This window comes from Lycorma delicatula, chromosome 9 (genome assembly GCF_047948215.1).
Source record: "Lycorma delicatula isolate Av1 chromosome 9, ASM4794821v1, whole genome shotgun sequence".
Classification (NCBI taxonomy): domain Eukaryota; kingdom Metazoa; phylum Arthropoda; class Insecta; order Hemiptera; family Fulgoridae; genus Lycorma; species Lycorma delicatula.
The window spans coordinates 59548664-59575876 of record NC_134463.1 but is presented as its reverse complement, the minus strand read 5'-3'; the positions used below and the strand labels follow the sequence as shown (position 1 = coordinate 59575876).

General features: G+C 28.8%; 2 protein-coding genes across 10 annotated transcripts in view; one reads left to right on the top strand and one right to left on the bottom strand.

Moving 5' to 3' along the window:
* The window catches only part of LOC142329808 (dnaJ homolog subfamily C member 9-like), a 37911-nt gene extending 28212 nt beyond the window's left edge, over positions 1-9699 (top strand). Inside the window, exons 4-5 of the mRNA XM_075374644.1 lie at positions 4965-5176; positions 7148-9699. Of these exons, the coding sequence (XP_075230759.1) occupies positions 4965-5176; positions 7148-7420 (485 nt within the window). The 3' untranslated portion in view covers positions 7421-9699. The remainder of the gene's footprint in view (positions 1-4964; positions 5177-7147) is intronic.
* The window catches only part of LOC142329807 (uncharacterized), a 61032-nt gene that overhangs the window by 15528 nt on the left and 18291 nt on the right, over positions 1-27213 (bottom strand). For 7 of the 9 annotated variants that reach the window (XM_075374636.1, XM_075374637.1, XM_075374634.1 and 4 more), the window contains exons 6-8: positions 24942-25082; positions 19041-19227; positions 9300-9322 (exon numbers count right to left, since the gene is read on the bottom strand). In XM_075374636.1, the coding sequence (XP_075230751.1) occupies positions 9300-9322; positions 19041-19227; positions 24942-25082 (351 nt within the window). Of the gene's footprint in view, positions 1-9299; positions 9323-18038; positions 18148-19040; positions 19228-24941; positions 25083-27213 lie in introns of those variants that run through there. The other 2 variants (XM_075374635.1, XM_075374642.1) reach the window with 2 other exon arrangements.

Sequence of the window (27213 nt, the reverse complement as noted above, 5' to 3'; positions counted from 1 at the left end):
GAATGTATTCACATCGGTGACATCCTGGCCGAGGTGGACTGATATATGTCAAAAGCTGAGGTTTCAAAGATAACCTCTGGTAAAGCCCGTAAGGACTAAGAATACCCAGAAGGACTAAGGGGTGGCAGAGGGTGTCTTCCCCTTTGGGGGTCAGGATGTGCTAACACTTAGTTGACATTTTTCAGTAATTTATTCAACTGTAAGTCATCGGTCTTCTTGGATCAGTGAATCAATATGAGAATCTAATGCCAAGGTCAACACTGTTACTGGACACCTAGAGCAGTGCTTGTTGGTCAAACTTTTGTGGCCATTTTTAAACTTTTCCACCTACATGTAAATACTTGCATGGTTGATCCAACTACTGCCGTACTGTTTGTTCATTCGAGAGAATAGTTCTAACGGTTGTACACTTTCTGAAAGTAAAATTCAGATCACAGAACGCTGTTCTTCAAAAATACTTTCTTTGAGCGGTCATGCCATAGTAACTAAGACTTTAGATGTTATGTTTACATAAATATTAATCAAACAGCTGACTAACATGCTTCACAAGGTTGCCAACTAACACTCACATAAGTTTCAATTGCCTACATTAAGTGTTTCCTTCACTAAAAATGTTTATCTGTTTAATTATTGAATAACCCTCGTATATTTACAAGTTTGTTTTCAAAATAGTCTCCCTTAAATGGAGCTTCCACCACTTGATCAACTTTTCAAACACAGAAACAAGCCTCTGATTTTTTCCATTCTAGAAGATTACCCAAAAACACTTTACATGAACAACCATTGACATTCAATTACTACAGCAGACTATTGTCAATTAGAAATTGACAATATATCTGGGTACGGTATTCATGCAAGCTTTAAATTTTCCAGAAAAAAATAATTTCCTTATCTGTGGATTGTCCTTGTGTAAATGAAACTTACGAATGAATATATGTAGTCTACCTAATGTATATAACAATGGACAAGAGTAAAAATAAAAATTTGTTTAGGGAACAAGAGAAGAGGAGAAAACACTGGAAATATACACACATGAATAGTAGCAAGTTGTACAGTTAAATGAGGAAAATTAAATTAATCTTATTTTCCATTTATTAATGCCAATAATTTTATTATTTAATTCAATAGACAAATAAAGAATTATAATATCCTACACTGTCAGTTTTTTTTTTTTTTTTTTAATTAGGTTTTAGGCTGTATGTTTAAGCTAACATAAAACAAAAAGTTCCTTTCACAAGTAAAATTTTAACGGTAATATTACCATAACCCTGGGAACAGAACTATTTGCTAAACCATTACCAGCTTGCCACCTCCAATCTATACTTTTTTAAATTTCAAATTTAATTATTTTTTCTGTTTTCAATATCATAAGATCATAATTTATTTTTTTATTTTTAAAATTTAACTTCTTTTTATTATAATTTATTTTTATTGACTCAACAAATCAGAAGTGTAGTTAATTTTTTATATTACATAATCTCTTTAATTAAAGATTTTACCTCGAACCTCATCATTAATAATGTAATATATTATTCTTGTTTTTATCAGTAATTATAAAATTAATTTATTAAAATATAAAAGTAATTTAAATTTTGTCGTAAATCTACAAGGTTTTCATTGTATTTTACAGCAAAGGTGATGAGCTGATAGCTTTCAACACTACATTTTTAAAATAACCATGTCTTTTCCTTTACTATTTATGTAATTCAAATAACGAGCATGAAACCCATGAATACAAAATCATATAAAAAAAACATAATTTAAGAAAATAATAAAATTTCATTCATAAGTTTAAATAGCTCTTGATAAGTTATTAATAGTATTTAATCTAGTATTGTAAATATCTAGACAGCTTGAGGTTCATTACATATTAAAGATAGCCCAGAAAAAGGTGATCTATGAATCTATTAAAAGATAAAAATCTTGAAAATTATGCCTAAGCTATCTAGTTGGTACATAAATATAAAAAAGTTGTAATAAAGACAGACAAAATAACTCTTTAAAATTTTATAGTGAAATATTAAATCTATTCTCATCAGAGATGATTTAATACTTTGTATTTTTAATAAATTGGATGGGTAAAATGCATACAACCATCAATTTTATAGGCAGCATATCTAAGAAAGATTCTATCAGATAAATAAAAGCATAATACAAAATTCTGTAAGAGTTAATATTTCTAAAATGTGTAGAGAATCTTAATCAAATTTATCATTTTTGGTGACTTAAGATATAGTAAAACCAGTGTGTTGACTGAAGGATGACATACTGTCAAAATATACATCTAAATTTAATAGAAGATACCTTTTATATTGCAGTATTAAACATCCTGACCCTATAGGGGAAGACATCCACCATGTGATAGTTGTGATCGCCAATTTATAATTAGCATTCACAAATCACCCAAATTGAAATGAAAACTTTATTTTTAAATTTCAAGAAATATCATTTAAGTCACACCATTTTTGCACTGAGTTCAGAAGTTGATTTGAAGTAATTGAATATCAACTAGGTTTGTAATAAATAGGTTTACAAAATTTCTTATCATCTTCAAATTATAAAAAAAATATGAATAATGTATAATTAAATACTAAGAAAATTGGAGCCCCCAAATACATTACTTGCCCTGCTTCAGATGTAACATAGACTTGATTAAATTATCAATTTTAACATACAATTTAACATATCAATTATCAATTTTAACATAGAAATGAATGTAAACAAGATTAATTTACCATTAAAACCACAAGCAGCAAGTTTTCTAATAAGAAATATGATATTAACTACATCTTGCGTACAACTAAAAAAATATAAATTGCATCAAGATATAAAACCATTATTTAGTTCATTACATATACACAAGTTCATTTGGGTAGATTTACCCTTCAAAAAAACATGTTCGAGGGACGATCAGGAGGTAAGTACACCCCTTCTATGAAAAAAACATTTATAAGACAATTTTTATTTTATAGTGTATAGTATTCATCACAAATCCAGTGCTTTTAAATGCCTCAACGCATCCAAGTATGATATTTCAATTTGGAACTGCCTCGACGTTCAACATAAAAATTTTTTAGTTTAAAAAACATGCGTCTTTTGCTCCACCTTTTATGTATCTATCAGATATAAGATTAGAATGTAAAATCATACATAATATTATATAAAGGTAAATAAATGATGATATATATCACAATCAAAAATGTTGACATAAGCAATATACCACTTAGTACCGCAACAGATTATTTAATGTAAAAAATTACAATTTGTACAAAAATGTATAAGGTAAGTTGAAACATTTTGAACATTTAAATTTGGATAACCTTTAGCTTAAGAAACATTTTCTAAGTTTTCCTGTACAAAACCTGGGACATTAAAGTCACCTAATAATAATAATAATATAACTGTGACTGCACTGTTAATGTTTGTGGTTAAGTGAATTAGAAATAGAATTTATAAACTCATCATTACAGTTGGAAGAAGAACCAGCTGGAATATATGCAACTCCTACAATAATATTACTACTATCATTAAATGTGATGTTGCCTAAAACACAGTAAAATAAATTGTCAACAAGTACAATATTACTATGTTTTTTTTTCAAAGCTAGCAATACAGCTTCCCCACTCTTCTTCCGAATTGTAAAAATTGAACAGTCACACCTAATAATATTGTCAGAATCTAAACTAATTCACAGTTTTTAATGTTTTCAATTTTGGCTTCAGTTCAATTAGGACTTCTTACACCTCCAATATTCTGATAAAAGAATTTAATCAAATTGACACTTTTTTACCCAAGCAATAAGCTTTTAACCCATCTAAATTAAAAGGAAGATCTAATGAGCAATTTTTAAATACATCTTTTGTCATAAGATCACTGCTAGAGGCATTTACAAGAACTGTCGGTATTAGATACCATTATATTCTTTTCCATTTTAATCATTTCCATAACCTCACTTAGTGTAGTATCAGTGTGGAATTTATAATTCTGTTTGATATATGCTACTCTATCTTCAACTCTGCCCAGTTTAAAAGAGCATCATCTAAATTTATGGGATATTATCCATTTTTTTGTTTGAAATGTTGAATTTGTGATTTATTTAATCATTTTTATTTTCCCAAAGTGGTAAAAGATTTGGATTAATTCTGGCTTAAATTTCTCTTGCAAAAAATGAGCTACATGTAGATGTAGAATTTCCTGTTTTTTTATTAGCTTGACTGAATATATTATTTATAATAATTGATGTATATTGTAAAAATTTGATACTGGTAAATGATTATTCTGTATTTTATTAACTCTTAAACTGGTGAATAGAAAAATAACTTGGTGTGCAAGGTAATGTACTACTCATTGTTATTCATGAATATGTATTTCCAGTGTACTCCTCTTGTTCCATAAATTAAAATAGTTCCTCACCAACAAACAGTCCAGATCTAGCTCTGTTTGACTTCTGGCTGTTAAGGGCCTGAAAGGGCAAAAATGTTAGACAAATCTAGATGTTGCAAAAGCCATGGAGGCAAAATACACAAAAGAAGGCCTTGATTTCGTGTTTGAAAAGTCGACAAAGTTCTAGAAGCAATGTTTGAAAAGGAACACGTAAATGTAGATTCAAAATAAACTGTTGTCTCATTACTTCTTAGACTGTCTTTACATGTTAACAGCATACTTAGCTGTTGTGTATTTGCTCTTTATGGATATAATTTTTTCTATTTTAACCAAAACTAGCAAACATGATATTACGACTTCTGAAATTATAAATCATATGTGAAAACAGCAATAGAAAAATTATGCAAATTAGGTTTAAAACTTAAGCAATAAAAGAATTTATGGTTTGTAAAGCTAACAGTTAATAGTCAAGCATTTATCTTATTTGTCTACAGTTTTAGTTACATTTTTCATGATTGAAAACTATTTTATTAAATAAAAATGCATTTGTTTTTATTCTACCTTTTTCAACTTATTTACAGAATCTGATGAAGAGCTTGCTGATCTTAAAAGAGCTTATATGGATCGCAAAGGTGATATGAACTATATATTAGAGGCTGTTCCTTTTACACACACTAATGAAGAACCTCGTTTGCGTAAACTGATACAAGGTCTTATTGATAGAGGGGAAGTACCAGAATATGATGCATTTGTAAATGAGACACCACAGAAACGTGAACGAAGGAAGCGTAAAGTATATATTTAAATAAAATTATTTTTTCTTTTTTTTTTATTCTTTCTATATCAGTTGACTAATCTAGGATATCTTTAGTCTCTAAACCTTGATTCTTTTAAAGTTTCATTTGCATAAACTTCACTCTTTTTACATAAGTGTTTTTAATCACATAAGTGCTATTTATCATCTTAAATATTACAGGCATTTTTTCCCTTGCTGTAGACAATAAAATATAATAAGGATAAACACAAAGGAAGTAATAAAATACATTTCAATTTCAAGTTATATTGTTCAGATCAATACTATCAGTCAATTTTTGAGAATCACAAAAAATGAAGAATAATTGTAATTGAGTAATTGTTTAAGTAAAATTGTGTCATGGTATGTAGATTATTATGAGCTTTTTATTTTATTATTACATCAATGACAAATGATAAATTTTGTAAAAAAAAACTTAAAACAGTTGCTTAAAACTCTTAAATTGTTTTAAACACTTAAAGTCTTTGAAACAAAGTGTTTTAAGTTTAAATTGTTTAATTATTTTAAAAAGTTGTTTAAAGGCTGAAGCATTTATACCTTCTAAATGCATAAAAGACTTCTAATGCCTAGTTGGGAATAATTACTACTGTTAGAATTTTTAATTTTCTAAGATTGGTTACTAAAATCAAATTTATTTCAAACAAGGATTTGACAACCCATTTTCAAATTCTGGAAATTCATTCTGATTTTGCAGAATGAAAATGTTGTTGTTTTATTATGTGGGAGATTTTAAAGTTATTGGTCCAGAAACATGTATCTTACAGCAGAAACGTTATTACTTCAATTTTGTATAATTATAATATTGTTCTATACTACAACAGTTACATAACATTGTATTATAATCTTTTACTCACAATTTTATTCTACCTCAGCAAATCGAAATTCCACTGTAGAACAGATTGTTTTGTAAACAGTGTGCTTCACTACATTATTATATGTTGCATATGAGCAGCTCCAGACAAGCAGTTAATTAAGATGACCCTGTTATCCACAAACTATGTGGAAACAAATCCTACAGCTTCAAGCTCAAAATTGATCTGGATCAATCCTATTTTTAAAAACATTAAATTTGTGCACTTATCTATCTGGAACTTATACTATACACATTTAGTTTTTTCTTTAAATGTATAATCATATTGTAATTGCCTTGGTAGTAACATTCTTTCATGATTTTTGCTGTACATAAGTAGACTTATCCATTTCTGTAACAAGCCCTTCCACACCAATTTTCTTAACATTGTCTTTGTATTTACTATTGCAACAAACGTCACGTAAATACATATTCCCATTGATTATTGACTGCTTGTATATACTTAAGTGCCTATTAACAGAATTCTATTGATATGAATTACTCAGTACAGTTGTGTATAAAATGTATAATTGTTTTGAAAGGGATCTATGTAACTTTTAGCTAGTTAAACAACATCCTTATATCCTGACATAATATTGAAGTGTACTTCCAAAACGTACAACTTCATATCTTGTTTATTCTTATATTTGTAACTGTTTGGAAAGATTGCTCTTTATTGGAGAAATGCTAAGTACTCCTTCCTGTACTGAAAGAGGATCTCATAATCTCATATTATTAATTACAATATTAAAACATGATGAAACTATAAGCGAATGATTGTTAAAACTGCAGCTGATTATATTAATGAACTCAACAAAACCTCATAAACAGATCAGTAACATTAGAAAGTATTGGCAAACTAACTGCCAATAAAGATAATGTTTTAATATTTAATAGATCATATGATTAATTATGTACAGTTAGTACCTATTATATCGTAAATTTTTTTTAACATACATGTTTTAAGTATTAGCAATGAAAAAAATGAAAACTTAGTTGATTTACTGTTTGAAGGAAGGAGGAATTTAATTCTTATTTCATTGAAAAGGACAGTTTTTCTCTGTTACTAACTTTTAACTTTTATTTTTGTTTAATTTAAGTGGGAAAAAGAAGCTCAACAAGCAGCTAGACTTGAAGCAGAATTGGAAAGGCAAAGAAAAAAAAAGAAAGCAAGATATGATGATAATTCTATGGAAGATGAACTTAGTGGTGGTTTGGAAAAGGCTTTAATGGAGCGTAAAAAGAACAGAGAAGCTTCCATGAACTCATTTTTTGATCACCTTGGTGCAAAATATGCTTCTCCTAAACAAAAAGAAGGAAAGAAAAACACAGCTCGAACATCTACCGATCGCAAAGGAAGAAAACAAACTTAATATTAATGCAAAAATTGTGCTGCTATTTTATTTTTGTTTGTCTATACCTTGTATTTTTGTATTTATAAAGTATTATGCTGTTTATCAGGTTTTTTCTATGTGTAGGCATATTAATTTTATTGTTACCTCCAAAATAATATTTTTAGTACAGATGTTAGTATTTATCTAAAACTTAATTACAATTAAGATTAAAATACTTAAATGCTGCAATGGATCTCTAATTATTAATTTTTGGTTTGAACTGGGACCATTACATATACTTAGTAAAGCTTAACATAAAGTAGCTAACATTAAATAACTGGGTAGATTTTATTTTGAAGTACTGTAATGGGACATAGTTTACTGTAATATTAGTGCATAAACACCAGCTCAATGATTTAGAATTATTTTTTGAAAAATTACATATTCCAGAATTTTATATATATCAAATCTTTATGTTCAACAAGTTGTTTATTTTTAACAATTCAGGGATATTCATAAACTATGTCACATTCATTATTGTTTGTAGTTGGTTTGTATGTAACTTCTGTTCCTTTTATGTCACTCATTGTACATAATATTTGACTTTTCTTCCAACAGTATTACAAATTTATATTCAAATTCAATATATTCTTCTTCCAAAGGGACACTGAATAGAATGAAATCAAGTTTTTTAAACCGGTCTACATGATACAGTTTACAACTTATTTATATATAGAGTAAATGTTTTTGATTAGTAAACATATTTTTCCAAAACAAAATTAGTTACTATTGTTAGACAAACTGACTAGTTAAAAATATCAGCATGCATTACCAAACAATATATGAAAACTCTTAATATGTAATGCACAGTGATAAATAAAGGAGTGTCTTTAACATCTTTTTTTTAAATAAAAAAATAAATTATTTTATTTTTGTTTTTACTATTTATAAAACCAACATAAAACAGAGCAGCACATTTTTTTATTTTATATATATATATATATATATATATAATTCAAATCAATTTGAGTTGTAATTTATCAACAAATAAGACTTTAAAGCCAACAGTTAATTAAGATTACCATAGTTAAGCTTGGGTTTAGTAATACAATGTTAATTACAGGCATATACCCAGGTTTGGGAGTCAGTGTTAATTGTCTCCCTCTCACTCTCTCTCTGTCTATTAACTTGTTTTGGTCCTTTACAAATTCATTTGGTCCTTTAGAGCCATCAGTGTGACATATTTTATGAATTATCTTGTATGTAGCTCATAAATTTTATCGTATAGTATGCTTATTATTATTATTATTAAATTGGAGTAACTTGGTTGCATTCTAATATTTTTGAAAATTATTGGTTTTTACTAAGTTATTCTATGAAAAATGTATATCCTATTTTCTAATTGTATAAAGTTTTAGTTTATATAATTACTAACTAATTTTTTTTTTATAACACCCATTTTTCTTTATAAATAATAAATTAGTCATAAACCAAAATTATCATATTCTTCTACTATTTCTTACCTAAGTTGTTTCATTTGTTTGCTATTACTTATTAGAAAAAATATTTTTAAAAAAACCGGATACTAATGGCTGCTATGTTACTAATTTATATATTGTAATACTTTTATCATGAGGTTTTCGCAGGATAAAAATATTATCACGTTAATATTTCATATTAAATAATTTTTTGATGGGTTTAAAAAAAATATCTGAAACACCTACAGTGAAAGAGTTGATGTTGTGGCTTGCTACCAAAATGTATATTTTACTGACTGATTTATAATCTTCTATTCATATTTAGATGTGTAATTTTTTTTAATAATCTGATATAATTATGAAATCTATTACTTTATTGTATTATTATTATTATTAAATTTATTTTAATCATGCAATTAGGACATGTTTGTAAGACTTACATGAATAAAGTGAAACAGGAAATCTGAAAGAAAAAAATGTACTGTTATAATTAATTCAAAGATTATAAATACATTTTCACTATTTTCTATTTTTGTTTATCTGTTTATTTTTCTATTGCTGATGGAATCTAATGAAAAAATGCACAAAATTAACACAGGCTGCTATTAATAAAATAAAATAAGTTATTTGTACGTTGTTCATTTGTACGTTTACTTTTTTAGTAGTTAGGTGATTATTTTAATGTTTCAAGATATTATAATGTAAAGTTTAATTCATTAGCTTATGTTTAGTTTTTTTTTTGTTGTTTGGAAACAGTTATGTGTATAGTGTATAATATTGTAATTGTCTGTGTAATACATTTTTTTTTTATAAAATTAAAAAATAAAACTCAAATCTGTATTTGCTTTGTTTTTTATTTTCTTGTACAAAGTAAAGGAAGTATTGTAATCGCGAGAAAAATTTCGGTTTTCAGATTTGAATGGAAATATCCATTTTGACCATACCTGAATCCATTTTGACTCATTTAAGCGTGATGTCTGTACGTACTTACATATGTATCGCATAACTCAAAAGCAATTAGCCATAGAATGTTGAAATCTTTTATTTAGGACTGTTGTAACAGCTAGTTGTGCACCTCCCCTCCTTTTGATTGTAACTGACTGGGCCAAAAATGAGTATACAGTGAGACCTCAAAATAAAGCGGGGGTATCAATTTTGAAACATTTGAATTTTGGACTATTTCTTAACTGCAGTAATAAGCCCTTGTTGAGAGCTTTTTCAACGATATATCATAAGTGGTACTTATTTTCATTCGTTCCATAGTTATAGCCAAATTAAATATTTTAATTAATGAAATAATGGAACTTACAAGGGAAAGGCACATCGGTTCAAATCTGACTTCATATACATATATTTTTTCTTAACTTTTTTTTAACTTAAATATATTGATTTATTAACCTGTGATTGTAAAAAAGTGTTTAACAATAAATAATAATTCAATAATACAAAAAAATCTGAATTTTTTAGTGAAATAAAATTTTATGAACTTTTCATTTTAATTCAAAAATTTTTACTGTCAGAGGTTAATTAATAAATCAATATATTTAAATTAAAATAAAAGAAAGTTAAAAAAAAAAATATTTATATGAGTCGGATTCAAACTGATGTGTGGGTTATGGACCCAACACATTCTCAATTACACCACATCTCTACTTGAGTGACATGAAACAAAATTAATATATAAACTAATATAAAATGCTAAGGAAATTTAAACATTAAGCATGATCTTAGTATATTAGAATAATTTTATTTACAAAGCCGATCTTGTTTTACCTTTTACACACTCAAAAACGATTAGACACAGAATATTGAAAATTTGTATTGTATTGAAATTTGTATTATTTTGTATATAGGACTGTCGTTACATCTAGTTGTGCCCCTCCCTTTTTGATTGCAGTCAACATTTAGCATAATTGAATGTTATGTTGGTAATAACCATGTAAATATACATGGTTAGTCAGATTAATGTCAGTATCGTAATATTAAAATAATCAGATGTAATAACATCTGATTATTTTAATATTAATTGAAAATTATAATTTAGAATCGTATTATTTTTGTATTTTCTTAGTAAAATTTTCAAAAGATTGTATATATATTTTTTTTTAAATAATTTTTTTGTATTTATGCATTTGTTTCAGTCTACTTGATAATAAATATCGCTATAAAATTTGGTAACATCATAATAATTTAAAAAACAATTTATTTAAAGATTAATAAAGGGACTTTTATTCTAGCCTAATATTTGATGTTATGTTAATAAAAACTAATATTTTAGCAATTGTGTAACTGTCCACTTTATTAAAGAATTGAAGGTACTTTTTTCAAATGAAATAAGTTTAAATTAAGTTTAAAAATGTTTATATGTAATTTAATAGGCATACAAGAAAGTTATGAGGTGTCCACATCAGATTTTTTTATATTGTTTTACTGGGATAGTGATTTTTGATTAATCATTGCTTTCTGAAGTAGAATCTTTTTTTCTGGAAAAGAAGTGTCAGCAAGATCCTACTTACAAATCTGTTAAGGAAAGAGCAACTTTTAATTGGATCTAGTTGTCCTTGTTATCTTGTACTTTGGTAATTAAAGAGCCAATAAATGATCATTAATTAGAAGTATCAGTTTTAAACAGAAAGACCACTTTTTAATACTAGTTAGCTCTTTTTATTGATTGTAAGCTTAAATTGAGGATAATATAAAATAAACAGATAAAATATTAATGTATAAAAAATTGGAAAATTTATTCCAAGTGTTGGAAGATATTAGGTTATCTTGTATGTTTAGAGTTTCTCAAATATAATTCAATTAAATCATGTCTTGAAATGACATAAACTTAAAAACTTCCAGGATTGAGTACGCAGTACTAATATTTGTCTTACTAATTAGTAAGATTCACAAGAAGCTTTTTTTTACACAATCCAGCAGCCTTGCACACATGGTCGCAGATTTTGCATATGAGCCATCTGTCCTTTTTATCATTCACTTTGTATGGTCGTGGAGGGTTGCATGGTGGTAATGTTTGGAAAACATAAAATTTCAAGTACCCTAAGGAAAAAAATCATGACAGATTTGGTGATCTTGCTGGTCGCAGAATGTATCTTTTCTTCAAAATGAGATGATTATGAAACGATAATACTACAAATTTCACAGAAACCCTTGAAGTGCAACAAGTTGCACAATCTTGTTGAAATAATATGTTTTAACAGGATGATGAGTTAATTTCAGTTCAAAGGAAGTTTTTCAACACATTAACATAACATTGTGAATTTGTTGTAACTGCACACCAAATGTCTTCTTCAAAGAAATACGGCCCTATAACTCCAAATGATAAAATAGCACAACAGACTGTTACTTTGACACTGTGGAGCGTAACCTTTGAGAATTTAAACTTGACCTGTAGGGAAAGCTTTGCTTACTGATGGAGCCCAAAAAGTGGAGATGAGCCTCATCGCTCATCAAAAGATGGTTTAGAAAGCTGGATTAACCATTATCACACCCAATAACTGAAGTCAGATCCTTACAATGCGATCAGAAATAATGCTTTCTGTCATGCTGACCAGGTAGGATACAAAATTTTAATCTTTTTACTTTGTGGGCAGAAAGCAGTGGATCATTATGAGGAGTATTAAAATGATTTCTAAGCATTTATTGTAATGTACAGTAAATAATGTAGAGACTAATTTTTTTGGCAGCCAAAGTGACAACACTGTAAAGTTACTAGTAAACATATGTTTATATGTGGCTGCGGTCTCCGTGGTTGAATAGTGCAAACTGGAGTTCTTTTGAACTCAGACTTGAGGTCTTCCTGCAGTCTCCTGCCTGATTTCAATGGTGGATGATGAACATGTATCCACAGAGTTTATCATCTCCTCCAACTCCTTCTCTTTCAGTGTCATCATCTCGTTCAGTTCGTGGTCGTCTGCTGAGTCCATCACAGTCGTATTGTCTGTCCTTGTTTTTTTATATTTAATTTTAGTCTCTTTCCCAGTAATGTTTTTTGTCTTTTGCTTAGTTCCCTTTTCTGCTTCTGTGCCTGATGTTCTGGCAATGGGGCTGGGTTATTTCTGTCCATCATAACGTATGGACAGAAAAGGGAACTAAGCAAAAGACAAAAAACATTACTGGCAAAGAGACTAAAATTAAACATAAACGAACAAGGACAGACAATACGACAGTGATGGACTCAGCGTATGTTATCACTTTGAACATAAATCTCCATGGCGGAAGTGCATTGTCCATCTGTAGTGTCACTACCACTTCCATTCTTGATTTGCAGATCACCGTCACTGCATCCTCCTCCGTTCTCGTCTGGTAACATTCCACCTCCGCTTGTTTGTGGCCCAGTTGTACCCACGTTTTTCGAGCTGATAGTTTTGCTCCAAATCGTGGATATACTGGATCAGATCGTCTTTCGTATAATCTGGCTTAACGTATTCGTCAATGCCAAGTATATAACTCTCCCACTCTCGCCCACCATTAGTAGAAAATTGGAACCCAGATCCGGAGTAAATAAATGTAAGTGTGTGTTGGCTATGACTTCTTTTATTTGGTGTTGTGTTGATGTAATCTCATTCTTCTTCAGTGTCATGTATCGTCTCAGTGCATTGTAAATCGTTGTTCTGTATTTGTTCGTTATTGTCGAATATTGGTGTTTTTCTGTCTTTTGGTTGGGCCACGTTCATGCTCTCGTCAGTTCTGTTAGTTTGTCCATTGTTATTGCTGATATTAAATAATATTTTTAGTCTATTGTTGCCATGTGAGACGTAAACAAACATTTTTTTTTAACAAGCTTTTGTTGTGCGTTACAACAGTGAGTGATACTAATTGTTGTACAATCAAGTTCTGCGTTAAACTCAGTGAGAATGCTACTGAAACTTTTTCAAAATTGAAAAGGGCATATGGAGATAACACTCTATCACAAGCCCAAGTTTTAGGTGGTTTAAGCATTTTCAGATGGCCGCGAATCAATTGTGGATGATCCATGCCCTGGAAGACCATTAACGTCAAAAAGTGACGACAATGTTAAGAGAATTGATATGACACAACCAGCGATTAACTGTAAGAATGATTGCAGAACAATTGAATTTGAACCTTACCACAGGCCATCAAATTTTGACAAATGAATTGGGCATAAAAAAAGTTTGTGCAAAATTGGTCCTAAAAAACCTTACTGTTGAACAGAAAATAACAGGGTGGAAGTGTGCTGTGATCTTCTAGGGTGAACTGAAACTGATCCTGATTTTCTAAAAATGTTAATACTGGTCATGAATCTTGGATATTTGAGTATGACCTAGAAACAAAATACCAGAGCAAGGAGTGGCACACTTCAAACTCACCATGTTCCAGAAAATCAAGAATCAAACCATGCTAATTTGTTTCTTCGATAGTAATGGCATTGTCCATAAGTTGTTTTTGCCTACAGGGCAGACTGTAAATCAATATTTTTACCGAGATATTGTTGAAAGACTGCAGAAAAGAGTTGTCCACGTGGCACGAGACCAGCCATCAAAGAAAACTGGATGCTGTATCATGACAATGCACCTTATCACACTGCACTCTCAATTAATGATTTTTTAGCAAAGAAAAACATTCCTGTTGTTCCTCAACCACCTTATTTACCTGACTTGAGTCCCTGTGACTTTTTCCTGTTCACGACGTTAAAAAAAACACCATTTTGGAACAGTAGAAACATAAAAAAAATGTAATCGACCATCTGAAGAATATTCCGGTTTGAATTCCAACACTGCTATGAAAAGTGGGAAAACCATTTGAAGCATTGCATGGCTTCCTAAGGGAACTATTTCAAAGGTGATAGAGTCCATGTATCAACTGGATTGTAAACAAAATGTTTTTCTGAACCAGTCTCATTAATTTATTTACAAACCTTGTATATAGATTGATAAAAAAAAATTGATTTTTTTAAGTTTTGTGCTTTAAGGAGACATTTTTATCAAAAAAATATATATTTAAATAAATTGTGAAAATTTTTTATTCCATTGCTCACAAAATCAAAACAAATCTATTTTTGTCAGATGGACATATGTATGTTGACCTGTATTTGATCTTTTAACTCTGGACCCTGTTGATCGATTTTCTTCAAACTTAGTAGACCTTTGGGAAAAAAATGCGTTAAAGTTTTGAAAAAAGGGGTGGGTTTTATGTTTAAAATAAAACTTCAAACTTTACTGGTGCACGTTAGCAAAAACATTTTCTTACAAAAGTTGTTTTTTTTATCAAGATCACCAATTACCAAAAATTTTTGTAATGCTCTTTAACAGCAAAATCACGGTGCAAACCACTCCATGACAATGGTAAAACAAGGGCTAGAAGATGGTTATACTTTTTGTTTTTTTTTTTATTCTTTTTATTTTAAAAAGGTAAAACATTGAGTTTTATTTCAGAAATACCTAAGACTTGGAGAACTATTAATTAGTTTAACTGTTTTAATAAAGAATGAAAGCGAAATGCAATGACACAGACCATGAGCCATGGAAATATCTTCCTGACCTAACCTTAAAAAAATACCACTGTATATCTCAATGTTACATAATAAATAGAATGTATCACTTTTCTCTCTATTGTTATTAAGTCTTAAATGCATAAATGATTTTATTCTCTTGACCCTACTGTTTTTAGGGCAACATGCATATAAATTATACAATGGTAATAAAGGTTCTTTGTTTATAGTAAACAAGTTCAGTGAACCTATATGTATAAAATTTTGTTAACATTAATATATTACAAAATTTGTAATTTTATTTAAAATACATAGATAAAAATGTTATTTGTAGATAAATTATTTTAAGAATCATACAGATCAATTTATGAAACATATTTTAAAATAAGAATAAATTTACTAAAAGTATATTTTTATGACCTATTCCCATACCTATTACTTTTTCATCATCCTATGCAAAAGGGGTAATTAGGAAAACTTGTAATGTGTAATAATAATAATAATACCGCACACAAAAGTTGACGTTGTGGCAATAAGCTGATTAATAGATTTTAATTGATCTAATGCTAAAATAATGTAATTCTACAGCAGGCATAGTAGTAAATTAATAAACAGGCCTCATCTATATTTTTTATACAATGTTTTCAGTTAAAAATTATGATACATTATTTACAGGTTTTACACGTAAATTATTATTTATTTATTAAATTATATTTTTAACCTGCAATGTCCAAATGAAAAGATATTACTGATTAATTTGTAATTACGATTTTGAAAACATTTACAAAAAAAAAAATGTATTTTACTACGTAAAATGTAATCATTAAAATTGAAAAAAACGTTTATACGTTGTTACACGTAAAGTTTTTTTTTTAATTTACATATATTTTAACCTGTAACCGTCGCGAAAAAGAAGAGGTAATAGTTTTTTTATAAACGTACGATTTTGAAATCATATTCAAAACCAATATGTTAATATCAAAATTATTTTATTATATAAATTGCTTTTAATAACACGTTAATTTTTATGTAGCTTTTTAATAATATTTTTTTCCGAGGCGAAACGAACGATAAGATAATAATTTTCGATGTGGAATTACGATTTTGAGATCATATTAAATTGAAAACTATAAATTCTACACTATATAAAAATATATGAATTTAAAACTTAGAAAATATTTGCTTATGCGTTAAAATGTAAATATTTATTCTATTATATTGCTAACTTTTACCGTCACAGGATTAAAGATAGTAAGTGTTGAGGTTCAGTTACTATTAGCGAATCATTTTCTAATAAAAACTTAAAATTCAACATTATTTTAATATATAATAATTTTAACGTTAGAAAACAATGCTTTTGGGTTTTACATGTAAATTATTAATTATTTATTTAAATATATTTTTAACCTGCAACGTCCAAATGAAAAGATATTTCTGATTGATTTCTAATTACGATGCTGGAAACATTTACAAAAAAAAAAAAAAACATGTATTTTACTACGTAAAATGTAATCATAAAAATTGAAAAAAAAGTTTATACGTTGTTACACGTAAAGTTTTTTTTTAATTTACATATATTTTAACCTGTAACCGTCGCAAAAAAAGGAGGTAACAATTTGTTTATAAACGTACGATTTTGGACTCAATTGAAAACCAATATGTTAATATCAAAATTATTTTAAAATATATAAATTTAAAAAAATAATCATTCGTTAATGATTAAAAATAATACTTCCTTAATGAACAACTTTGATATCAAATCATACTGATAACTGATGGAAAACAATTTTAAATATTCTGTGAATTCCTGTTAATAGAACATACCCAACTCAAATAAACATAAAAATTGGAAATAGTCAAGTTGTTACAAGAAATTTCAATTTTAAATACACAAGGAAATGGCACAGTCAACCTTCTACATATAATTATTGTTGTTTATAAAATGCTTTATAATGTACGTGCTGTGAAGCTTCTGTAAAGTGCATTGCTAAAATACATTGATAATTTCCTAACAGACATGGGTTTTGCAAATTAATATTAATTAAATAAAAATATTACCTACATTATGTTGTTTTTTTTTTTTATATGTAACACTGTTTAGAGTTCAATCAATTTACTTTTAATACTTTAACATGTTCCCTTGCAGAGTTAAAAATAGCGTAAATAACACACTATTTTATATGAAAAATGGATAAATTAATTTACTGCTTTACAACCTCTTTCCTATTTTTTTTTTTAATGCATGTAAAATAAAAAAGCATATTGTTGCTTTTCTTAAGAGTAATGATCTTTACAATATAGCCAATCCCTTCAATGAACAGAGTTAATATGTTACTTTTGAACAAATATATGATAAACACTGATATCAGTTTGGCATGCTGGGCTGATATTCAATTATTTTTTGTTACGGTGAAGAAAGCAATGCAATATCACTTCACTCTCTCGAGTAATCCTGGGATGGGATCTTGAAGACAGCTCTCATTTTTTTTTGGAATGACTCGTGTCAGATTACATGCATCTGGGAAAGTAACATAAAACTATTTCTGGTATTTGTTTAAGTAATTCAATTGCAGTTTTTCTGTCACCTTATGACTTCATTATAAATGGTTGTCACATTAACTGATTTTATAAATAATTTTTATCTTCAGGAATTTATTTTTAGGCAATAAAAAATTTTATACAAAAGACTGGGGTTAAAAGAATAATGTATCAACACAATAATTTTATATATCTTTTTTTTAATATTCTCTTGTTGAACAATTTAAAAGTAATTGCGATACAGCTATAGAGTCAACAGCTTCAGTAACACATTTTAATCTCCTTCCAATAACCTGGAAGAAATTAAAAACAAAAAAAAACTGTTACTTAACAAACTAAAACAGAAATATTTAAAAGTGTCTTTAGGAATAAAATATACTTTTTTTTACAGCTTAAAAGAAAAACATAGGAAAGGTTAACATTATAAAATGAAGGGGAATACAGAAGCCATTACATAAATTCAAGCAAGATGGGACTTAATTAAGAACACAGAAGGGTGAATTAAGAATGAAGATCAAAAGGTAGGATTACTTTAAATATCTGTAATGTATCAGTGTGAGATATGTGTCAAGAGTTGTTCATTAAGAATGACTGCAAAATGTTTTGTAAATTTGTGTTATACTGTTCTATTGTATTTAAGTTAAGGTTTCATAATTATTTCTATTTAAAGTAAGTGCATGATTTGTTGGTATGTTAAGAACACATTTTATTATGTATCAATGGTTTTTCTTTTCTGAATAGCATACCTGAATATTTTGATACATATTATAACTAATGTAATAACTGAATTCCAACTTTATATGCTGCAATGTTATATTAATAATATGCAAGGGTTGGCAGAAATATAATGCAAATCTCTTTTAACTTGCAAATGATAAAAATATGGCATAAATGTTCAATCTATTTCCCACAAGAATTTACATTTATTTTCCCACATAGTCATCATTTATTGCTACACATTACATTTCAGTCATCCCTCATTTATATCTAGGTATGTATATCAAAAATAGATATTTTATTTAATATTTATTACTTTTGTGATACAAGTAATAAATAAAGCCAAACAAAATCAAAAACTACTGCAGAGATATATGTTAACATGTATTGACTATTTTCAGGTATATTTTTATTTAAAATTTACTTGTCAACTTATAAAGTAAAAATACAAACAATTTTTATTTTTTACCTGCTTTGATGAGTCAAATGAACTCTTCAAAAACACAATATGGGCATTAGAAACTTTAATATTATAATAAATACAATCTTCTTCAGCTGTAGTCATAGAATCATAAAGTAGTAACTTTGCTAAATATTCCAATGGATAAGAAGAATTTTTACAACTGTATGCCACAGACATAACTTCAAGTACAGATCTGAGAAGAAAAATAGTATACCAATGATTGAATTACTATGTTTATTATTATTATGCATTTTATTTTTGTTTAAGCTAACCAAAAATACTACATAAAATAACAAGTCTATAATCAAGGTTACTTTTATGTACAACGTATGTATGTACATGCAAATATATAATTACCCACACACACATTATTACTATTGTTATTATACAAGGCATGTTTTTTAAGTAAGTACAATTTTGGTATAAAAAATAAGCAAATTTTTTTTTTTAAATTATACACATGAAAACCTGGATCTTAATCTACAATTCTACATAATTTCCACCTATATTAAGATAGTTGTATTGCGTGATCACCTTCTTCAATCCAGCTTCATAGAAATCTACCGCCTGAAAAAATAACTATTGCTGAACAGCTATTTTGATATCATGGTGCTCACCACCGACATGCTGCATAAATGCAGGAATAAGTAAGTGGTAGTCACTGGCATCAGGTCAGGACTATATGGTGGGTAATCAATTTGTTCTCAGCCAAATAGTGTCGTGTGTGGCCGAGCACAATTTTTAAGCAGCACGATTCTTGTACTGAGCATGCCAGCATGCCTTCTGTTTTGGATTGTGCAGTGCAATTTAGTCAAGGTCTCAATTTACCACAGGATTTATCATTTCACACCAAGGAAAAAATTAATAAGCAATGGCTCCTGTTTATCCCAAAACACAGTGTACATGATTTTACAGGCTGGCATTGTTTATTTGAACTTCATTTTCTTAGAGATGTTGAGCGTCTCCATTCCGTGGACTGTTGTTTTGATTCTGGTGCAATGTGAGACACCTTCTAGTCACCAGTAACAACTCAGCTTAAAAACAAATCGCCTTCATTGCTGTAACTAGTGAAAAAATTCAAAGCAAGCTAAACATTTGTTTTTGCGGAACTTAGCATTTTTGGTACCCAGTAAGAGTACAACTTCTAATAATTTAAGTGTTCAGACACAATTTCTACGAGAAAACTTTGTGAAATTAAAGGAAATTCATTGCATAGCAATGAAATCATAAACCATCTATTCTCACAGACTTTTCCATTAACTCTCTGTACCAGGTCATCAGTAATGACAGAAGGTCCCTCATTCTATACATTGTGTTCATGCATACAGCCTCTTTAAATGTTCTAATCCATTTTGTCACCATTCCACTGGACAAAGCATTATTCTCATACACTTCACTAATCTATCTATGAATTTTGGTCACTTTTGTACATCTTGCATTTACGAATTAAATGCATATTTCACAATTAGCAGCACTGTCTCTAGTTATAGGCATTTTAAATATGCAAAGTAAACTATAAACAAAGACTAACAACCACGTAATGGATTCTGTAGCAAGATGTAGTTACTTTGCACATGCATGAAACAGCAACAGCCACGCTGCAGCTGACATATGTCAAAATAGTACTTACTTAAAGAATACATCTCGTATCATAACTGTACACTTATATTTATTACTGATGTGTCAGAGGCTAGTTCTCCATGGCAATACAGGAATGATCAATTATTACCTCTTACAGAAATAAAAATACAATATTTATTTCTAATTTCAAAAATGCTTAAATCAGATTGCAGAATATCAAAGTGCAGCCATTTAATCGAACTTAAAGTGCTAATGTCACTAAATGCTTCTTTTGGTTAGTTGTTTATGTATCCAACTGCCTGTATGAGTTCCTAATTCAGGTTAACACGCTTAATATGCATCTTCAGTTTGCTTTAATATTATATATATAATATTAAAGTAGTATATATATATATATATATATATATATAGAGAGAGAGAGAGAGAGAGATATGTACATAATTTAATATATTAATCTAAATATAATTTAATAGTTGAGAGGAATAACATGAATTTTAAAAAGAATAATTCCAGTAATATGTATATAAAGTGTAATATATATTTTTTGATCCTTTTGAGAATCATATTCCTCTACACTGTACAAATTATATTAATCTGATCAACCTAAGTACAGAATTAATAGATAAAATAAAATAGGATAAACCTACCTTATTCCATAATTCATGCAAAAGTGCTTTTGCGAGTTACTCAAGTTACACTTTTGCTAGCAACTGATGCATCATCAGTGGCTGCACATAATTTTTTCAAATCATTCGTATCAAATTACATATTAAAATTGATATTAAAAATCATTTTATACTACACTTAAAATTTAAAATTGTTAAAAGATCCTTTTCCAAATTAAAATCAAAACAAAAATAAAACTAAAAATTTTTAATTAAAAATTATTTTTTTTAAATAAGATTTTAATCTTATATTTAAAAAAGTAATTTTTAATTGCCTATATACAAATATGAAGTCATTTACTAAAATTAAATTCAGTTAAAACAAAAATCAATAATAAAAACAAAATAAAATAAATAATTTAAACAAAACAGAAATCCATGTGGACTAGCTAGCCAAAGTTATGTGACTGTATAGAGTTGAAATATTATGAATGATCAGTGTCTTAAGAAGTGCTGCTATCTACAGTAGCTTTATGATTGTGTCATCCTCATACTCTGTATGTAGGTTGATCAAATTAAATTTACCTTTATATTTAAATATATAAAGTCTTTCTAGATTGAAGTTCTGTTGTGATCCCCCGTGTGATAATAGCATTCGTGGATGGTATAAACAATTTGAAACCGCTGGCGGTATTTGTAAAGGGGAGAGTACAGGATGATCGAGTGTGTCCAAAGACAATGTTGAACATGTTAAGAGTCTTTTGTGCATAGTCTTAGGATATCTGTTAGGAAGGCTAGCTGCGAATTAGCAATTCCAGTGATGTCTGCATGGAGGGTTTTAAGGAAACGCTTACAACTGTGTCCATGTCATTTACAGCTCTTACAAGCTCTAAAGCCTACAGATTATGTTTTGCATGCTACTTTTACAAATGAAATAATGCAGTGGGCAATGAAGACCTTCTTTATTGTGTCATATTCAATGATAAATCATCATTTCATGTTAATGGAAATAACAGCACTCAATATGCGTATCTCGGGATCAGAAAATCCTCACAAAATATTGCATTGTGAATGAGAATCCTCAAAACTGAATGTGTTTTGTGCCATATCCCATCCGCAAGTTTATGGGCCATTGTTTTTTGCGGAAGCAAGTGTATCTGAAATTAATTATCTTGATATGCTACAACTATGGCTCTTTCCTCAACTGCAATATGAACCACAGAAATTTATTCATCAACAAGATGATGCACCTCCTCAATAGCATAATGTTGTAAAAGATTGGTTGAATGAAATTCTCCCCGACTGCTAGATTGGTCGCCAGGGACCAGATGATGGGGCTTGTTTACTGTGGCCTCCACGTTCACCTGATCTGATCCCTTGTGATTTTTTTCTTTGGGGTTCATAAAGGATCAAGTAAATGTGCCACTGTAACTGGCTGACCTACCCAACCTGAGACACAGAATTGAAGCAGCTGTCACATCAATTACTCCAGACTAGCTGATTAAAGTACAGGATGAACTCCCCTATTGGTTGGATGCATGCCAAGTGATGCCATGGTGCTCTCAGTAAACACTAATGGGAAAAACTAATTGAATTGCTCTTACATTTCATATATAATTTATCAATATAAGTAAAACTTAATATTGCGTAACTTTAAAACTCTGATATTCATTTTGAAACACATGATCTATACACACACACACACACACACACAGTACACCCTCAATTTAGGTGGGTGTTACATTCCAGAAAATTCCCGCATATAATGAAATAGCGTAAACTGAGACTCACATTTAATGCAGAAATACAAGTTAGTTTCTTGTTAAGTTATGTAATAAATGATATACGTAAATTACTGTACTCAAAAAATACTGTACTTTATTTTAATATTTTATTATTACTGTATCATTGTATTATTTTAATGATATTACAATACAATGTATGTATCTAAAAAGAATATTTGTATTTAAAAAGCAAAAAATATATACTGTATGTAGGCTACTGTATATAAATTATTTCCACTAACTTCATTTAACATTTATTATCATTTAGTTTTTTTTCACTTAACATTAAAATACAAGTAATGGTGGAGTGTAAGGATTTGTTCAATAAAAGTCTTTGTTCTTCCTTGTATGACACAACTATATTTTCTAGTTCCCATTGAAACTACTAACTACGCTCCATCACTGGATCTTCAGCAATTATAAATTCTTTCAATTCCTCCGCCATGTTTACAAATTTGGCTACATTTGTTAAGTCAACTGTTTTATTTTTTATCAAAATTTTCTCTTCATTTTCATTAATGTCTTGTACAATTTTGTTTTCTATCGTCTCCATAAGTTCTGAGTCACTTAATTCTTCAACAACCAGTACACTGGCCATGATACTTTGGCGTATTTTGTCTTTATTAAGCCGTATTGTATGCACAGATGATTCATTTAAGTTAAACTTTCTAGCCACAGCATATTTATTATCTAGACAATTTAGAAATTTATTTTTTTCTAATAACAATAAAATCTTTTTTTGATTCTTTGGTTTTAACACAGCACTCATTTTTTATCAGAGTAAGTAGAGGAACAGTACAGTATAAAAAAAAAATAGTCTTATGAATATAGCTGCAATAACAGTAACAAGACGTATTTAACTTCGAGTTTTTGTACAAAGACACACTTAGGCTAACATAAACTGCAAATGAACAATGATTGTGAAAACAGTGCACTATTCATTACAATGACTCAAAAGCATTTTCTGTGAGTACAAGATAATTGTGCGGATATTTAATCTTGTAATCGAAATATGTACTGTACTACAGTATTTTTGTCTGGTTTACAAAATATGATAATGAAAGTAACTGCATATAAATGAAATCTATCACGTATTCAGAAATAATTTTCCTTACTTATTCAAACACATATAAATGAAATCACTTAAAAAAATTACATTTAAATTGAGGGTGTAATGTATATATATATAAAACACATAAACTAGTATTATTTTTTTCATACCTTGTTGTAGATATAAATAAGTAATATAAGTATGTAACATAAATAAATTTTATATAAAATTTTAAAAAATGTTATTCAAAAATATTCCAAAAAAATTAACCATTACATAACTTATAATTATCACAAATTCCATGTAAAGGAACAAATTCATCAATATAATCATCCAATTTATATTTAACAGTAGAAAGACAGAATATTTTTAATAACAAATATAACATCTAGGTATGATTTTTGTATCTTATTTACACAAGAAATTTTATTTTAAGTTAAAGTTTTTATTTTACCTAAGTTTGTTATAGTATTTTTCAATAAATTTGGTACAGGACCTAAAAACTTTATTAAAGAAATTTACAATATACTTTACTTTTCTTACAATATGGACTTCAGATAACCATACCAGTCATTAATACAATGCAGTAGATTATTAATGTGCTAGATAAACAAACTATAACTACATATAATAATAACAACAGCACAATCTAGTACTATAAAAAGAATTTTTGCTCTTTTTTAAAATGTGAAAATCAAAAATTTTATACTCAACACATTAAATTTACTGATAAATTCTTTAGTATAAAAAATATAAACAAATCATAATATTACTGATAATACTATATTTAAAGATAAGATGTTCGTTATTAGTGTTTTTCACTCTTCCTATACATGTAAAAAGTCTCTATTGTTTGTTTAACAAAAATTCATAAAATAATTATTACCTTCTTATATCTGGAAGTTTAAATATTACTGCTGCTGCTTGTAACAAAGGACTAAGTAATTTCAATTTCTTTAAAACAGTAAAATAATTTCTACGATACCAAGCTACTGACATATCCATTGCAATCTTCAGATCATATCGTCTACATAAAACAACAAAAAATATACAAAAATTTAACGTAAAGTGTGTTTCAAAAGTAACATGTGTAATAATATCTATTTAGAATATCACGTACTTTAATTTAAAATACCCTATAAATAACTGCAAAAATTCCTTTAAGTTTGCCTATATTAACTTTGTATGGAAATTCAGGTCACTTGCAGAGAATGAGTTACTAGTACTTCAAATATGTTTCTTTCTTCTCCTTTATTACTTCATCTAATTCAATATTCCAATAGCACTTTTTTTCTTCTTTATAACTAACCTCGAGAGCAGTTTTCTCCAATATAGTTATCAGTTCCTTCCATTACAAATTTATGTCTGTAATTCTGAATCTGTCAGACATTGCCTAACATAATTCTGAAAAAGCTCCCTACTTCTCATATCTTCTAGAAGGTTCACCTTGAAAATTGATTCATCATTATTGGTATTTTATTCCTTTTCCATCTTACTGGGAGCAAAACATCAGATATAATCAAGAAGGATCAAACCCTCTGTAAACTCCAGTATTTCTCATCAAAGATGCACTCTTCATATTTTTCAAAACATAGTCTATGATTGACTTAGTTACTCTGGCATTCCAGGTAAATTTACAAATGTCTTTATGTTTAAAAAATGTGTTCGTTACCTTTAGTTTATTGTAGCAGGCAAAGTCTATAAGACATTTACCATTATAATTTAAAACTTGTTCTCCAAAACATCCAATCACATTCTGTACAAACACACTTCCTACTCTAGTGTTAAAGTCCCCTGCCAAAATTAAGAAAGCTGTTCTATTCTGCTTATCAAGCACTTCCTGCAATTGCTCAAAAAACAACATCGAATTTCCTCATCTGCCTTCCTCTGCAGCATATATACCGATTACTGCCATATACTCCCATTGAATCATCAGAGACTTTCAGGATTCTCTCATTTATAAATGAGTAAAACTGAATCACAATTCACAACTTCTTCCTAACTAAAATTGCCACTACTGCTCCACCATGCTTCTCTCTCTCTCTCACTCTCTGTCTCTCTCCATTCCAGCATAGATCATTATACAATTTGTCAACTTACACGAATCTTGACGTTTCTTTTTTGTTTCTGATATGACTGCAATATCGACATTAGCTGTCACCAATTCCTTCTCAAGTTCAGACTCCTTTCCACATACCCCTCTAACGTTCCAGACAGCTACCTCCACGTAAATCTCCGTTTCCTTTCATTTGGTTTTTTATTCCGCTTTCCAAAATCATAATATTTGTTTGTACCCAAATTAATTGTCCTCAATTCCAGCCCGGTTTCTATTCTTATGGAATTAGTAAGAAAAATTTTCACCTGGTTGGGTTACGAGTCCCACACAAGCAAAGTTTGGCGATGGGGCTGCCATCTTACTCTCCTCACATTTACAGGGATTTTTATTTGAGATTACATTTCCCTAGGCTCTTCAGCCTTCTCCGCTGATGGGAAACTACTCCTAGTCTGCTTTCAAGATCATTGGCTAGTTGTTACCTGCAACCCTATTCAGGGGCCCTATAACTGGATGCTACCAGATGGACCCAGGTTTTTTTTCAAGGTTATTACTCCTCCCCCTCTATACTTCCCCATATTCTTGAAATATGGGACCAGCTTACAGCAGTGTTAAAATAAACAAGAGATATGAATTTAATAGAAAAATTTCTCATAAAAAAATTTTTAAGTTTAAGCTTAATTTTTAAGCTCAACCCAGTTTAATTATAAGGAAGGAGCTGTTCAAAGTAAACTCTGAACTGTTATACTGCAATTATATCCATAGTTTTCAGGTTCATGTTCAAACTAAATTTTCAAGATTGAATCTAAATAAAATATTTACTGTTAGCATTAGTTATTTTGTAATAAACAGTTGCACTTTGCTCTGATGCTACAAATTTTCAATCTTACACCACAATGCTGGACTGTTTGTAATAATTACAGCAGTGGCAGTTACATAGGTGAAAGAATGGAAATTAAATATGACTGGTGATCATGGTTTTCAGATCATGTAATTCTATTGTAATTTCTATTCTAGGACCTATTATATTTATTGCATTGTTTGAATATGTGATGGAAGTGTGCAAATACTTCTGTACAATCTTAAATACCAATTTTACGTTGAC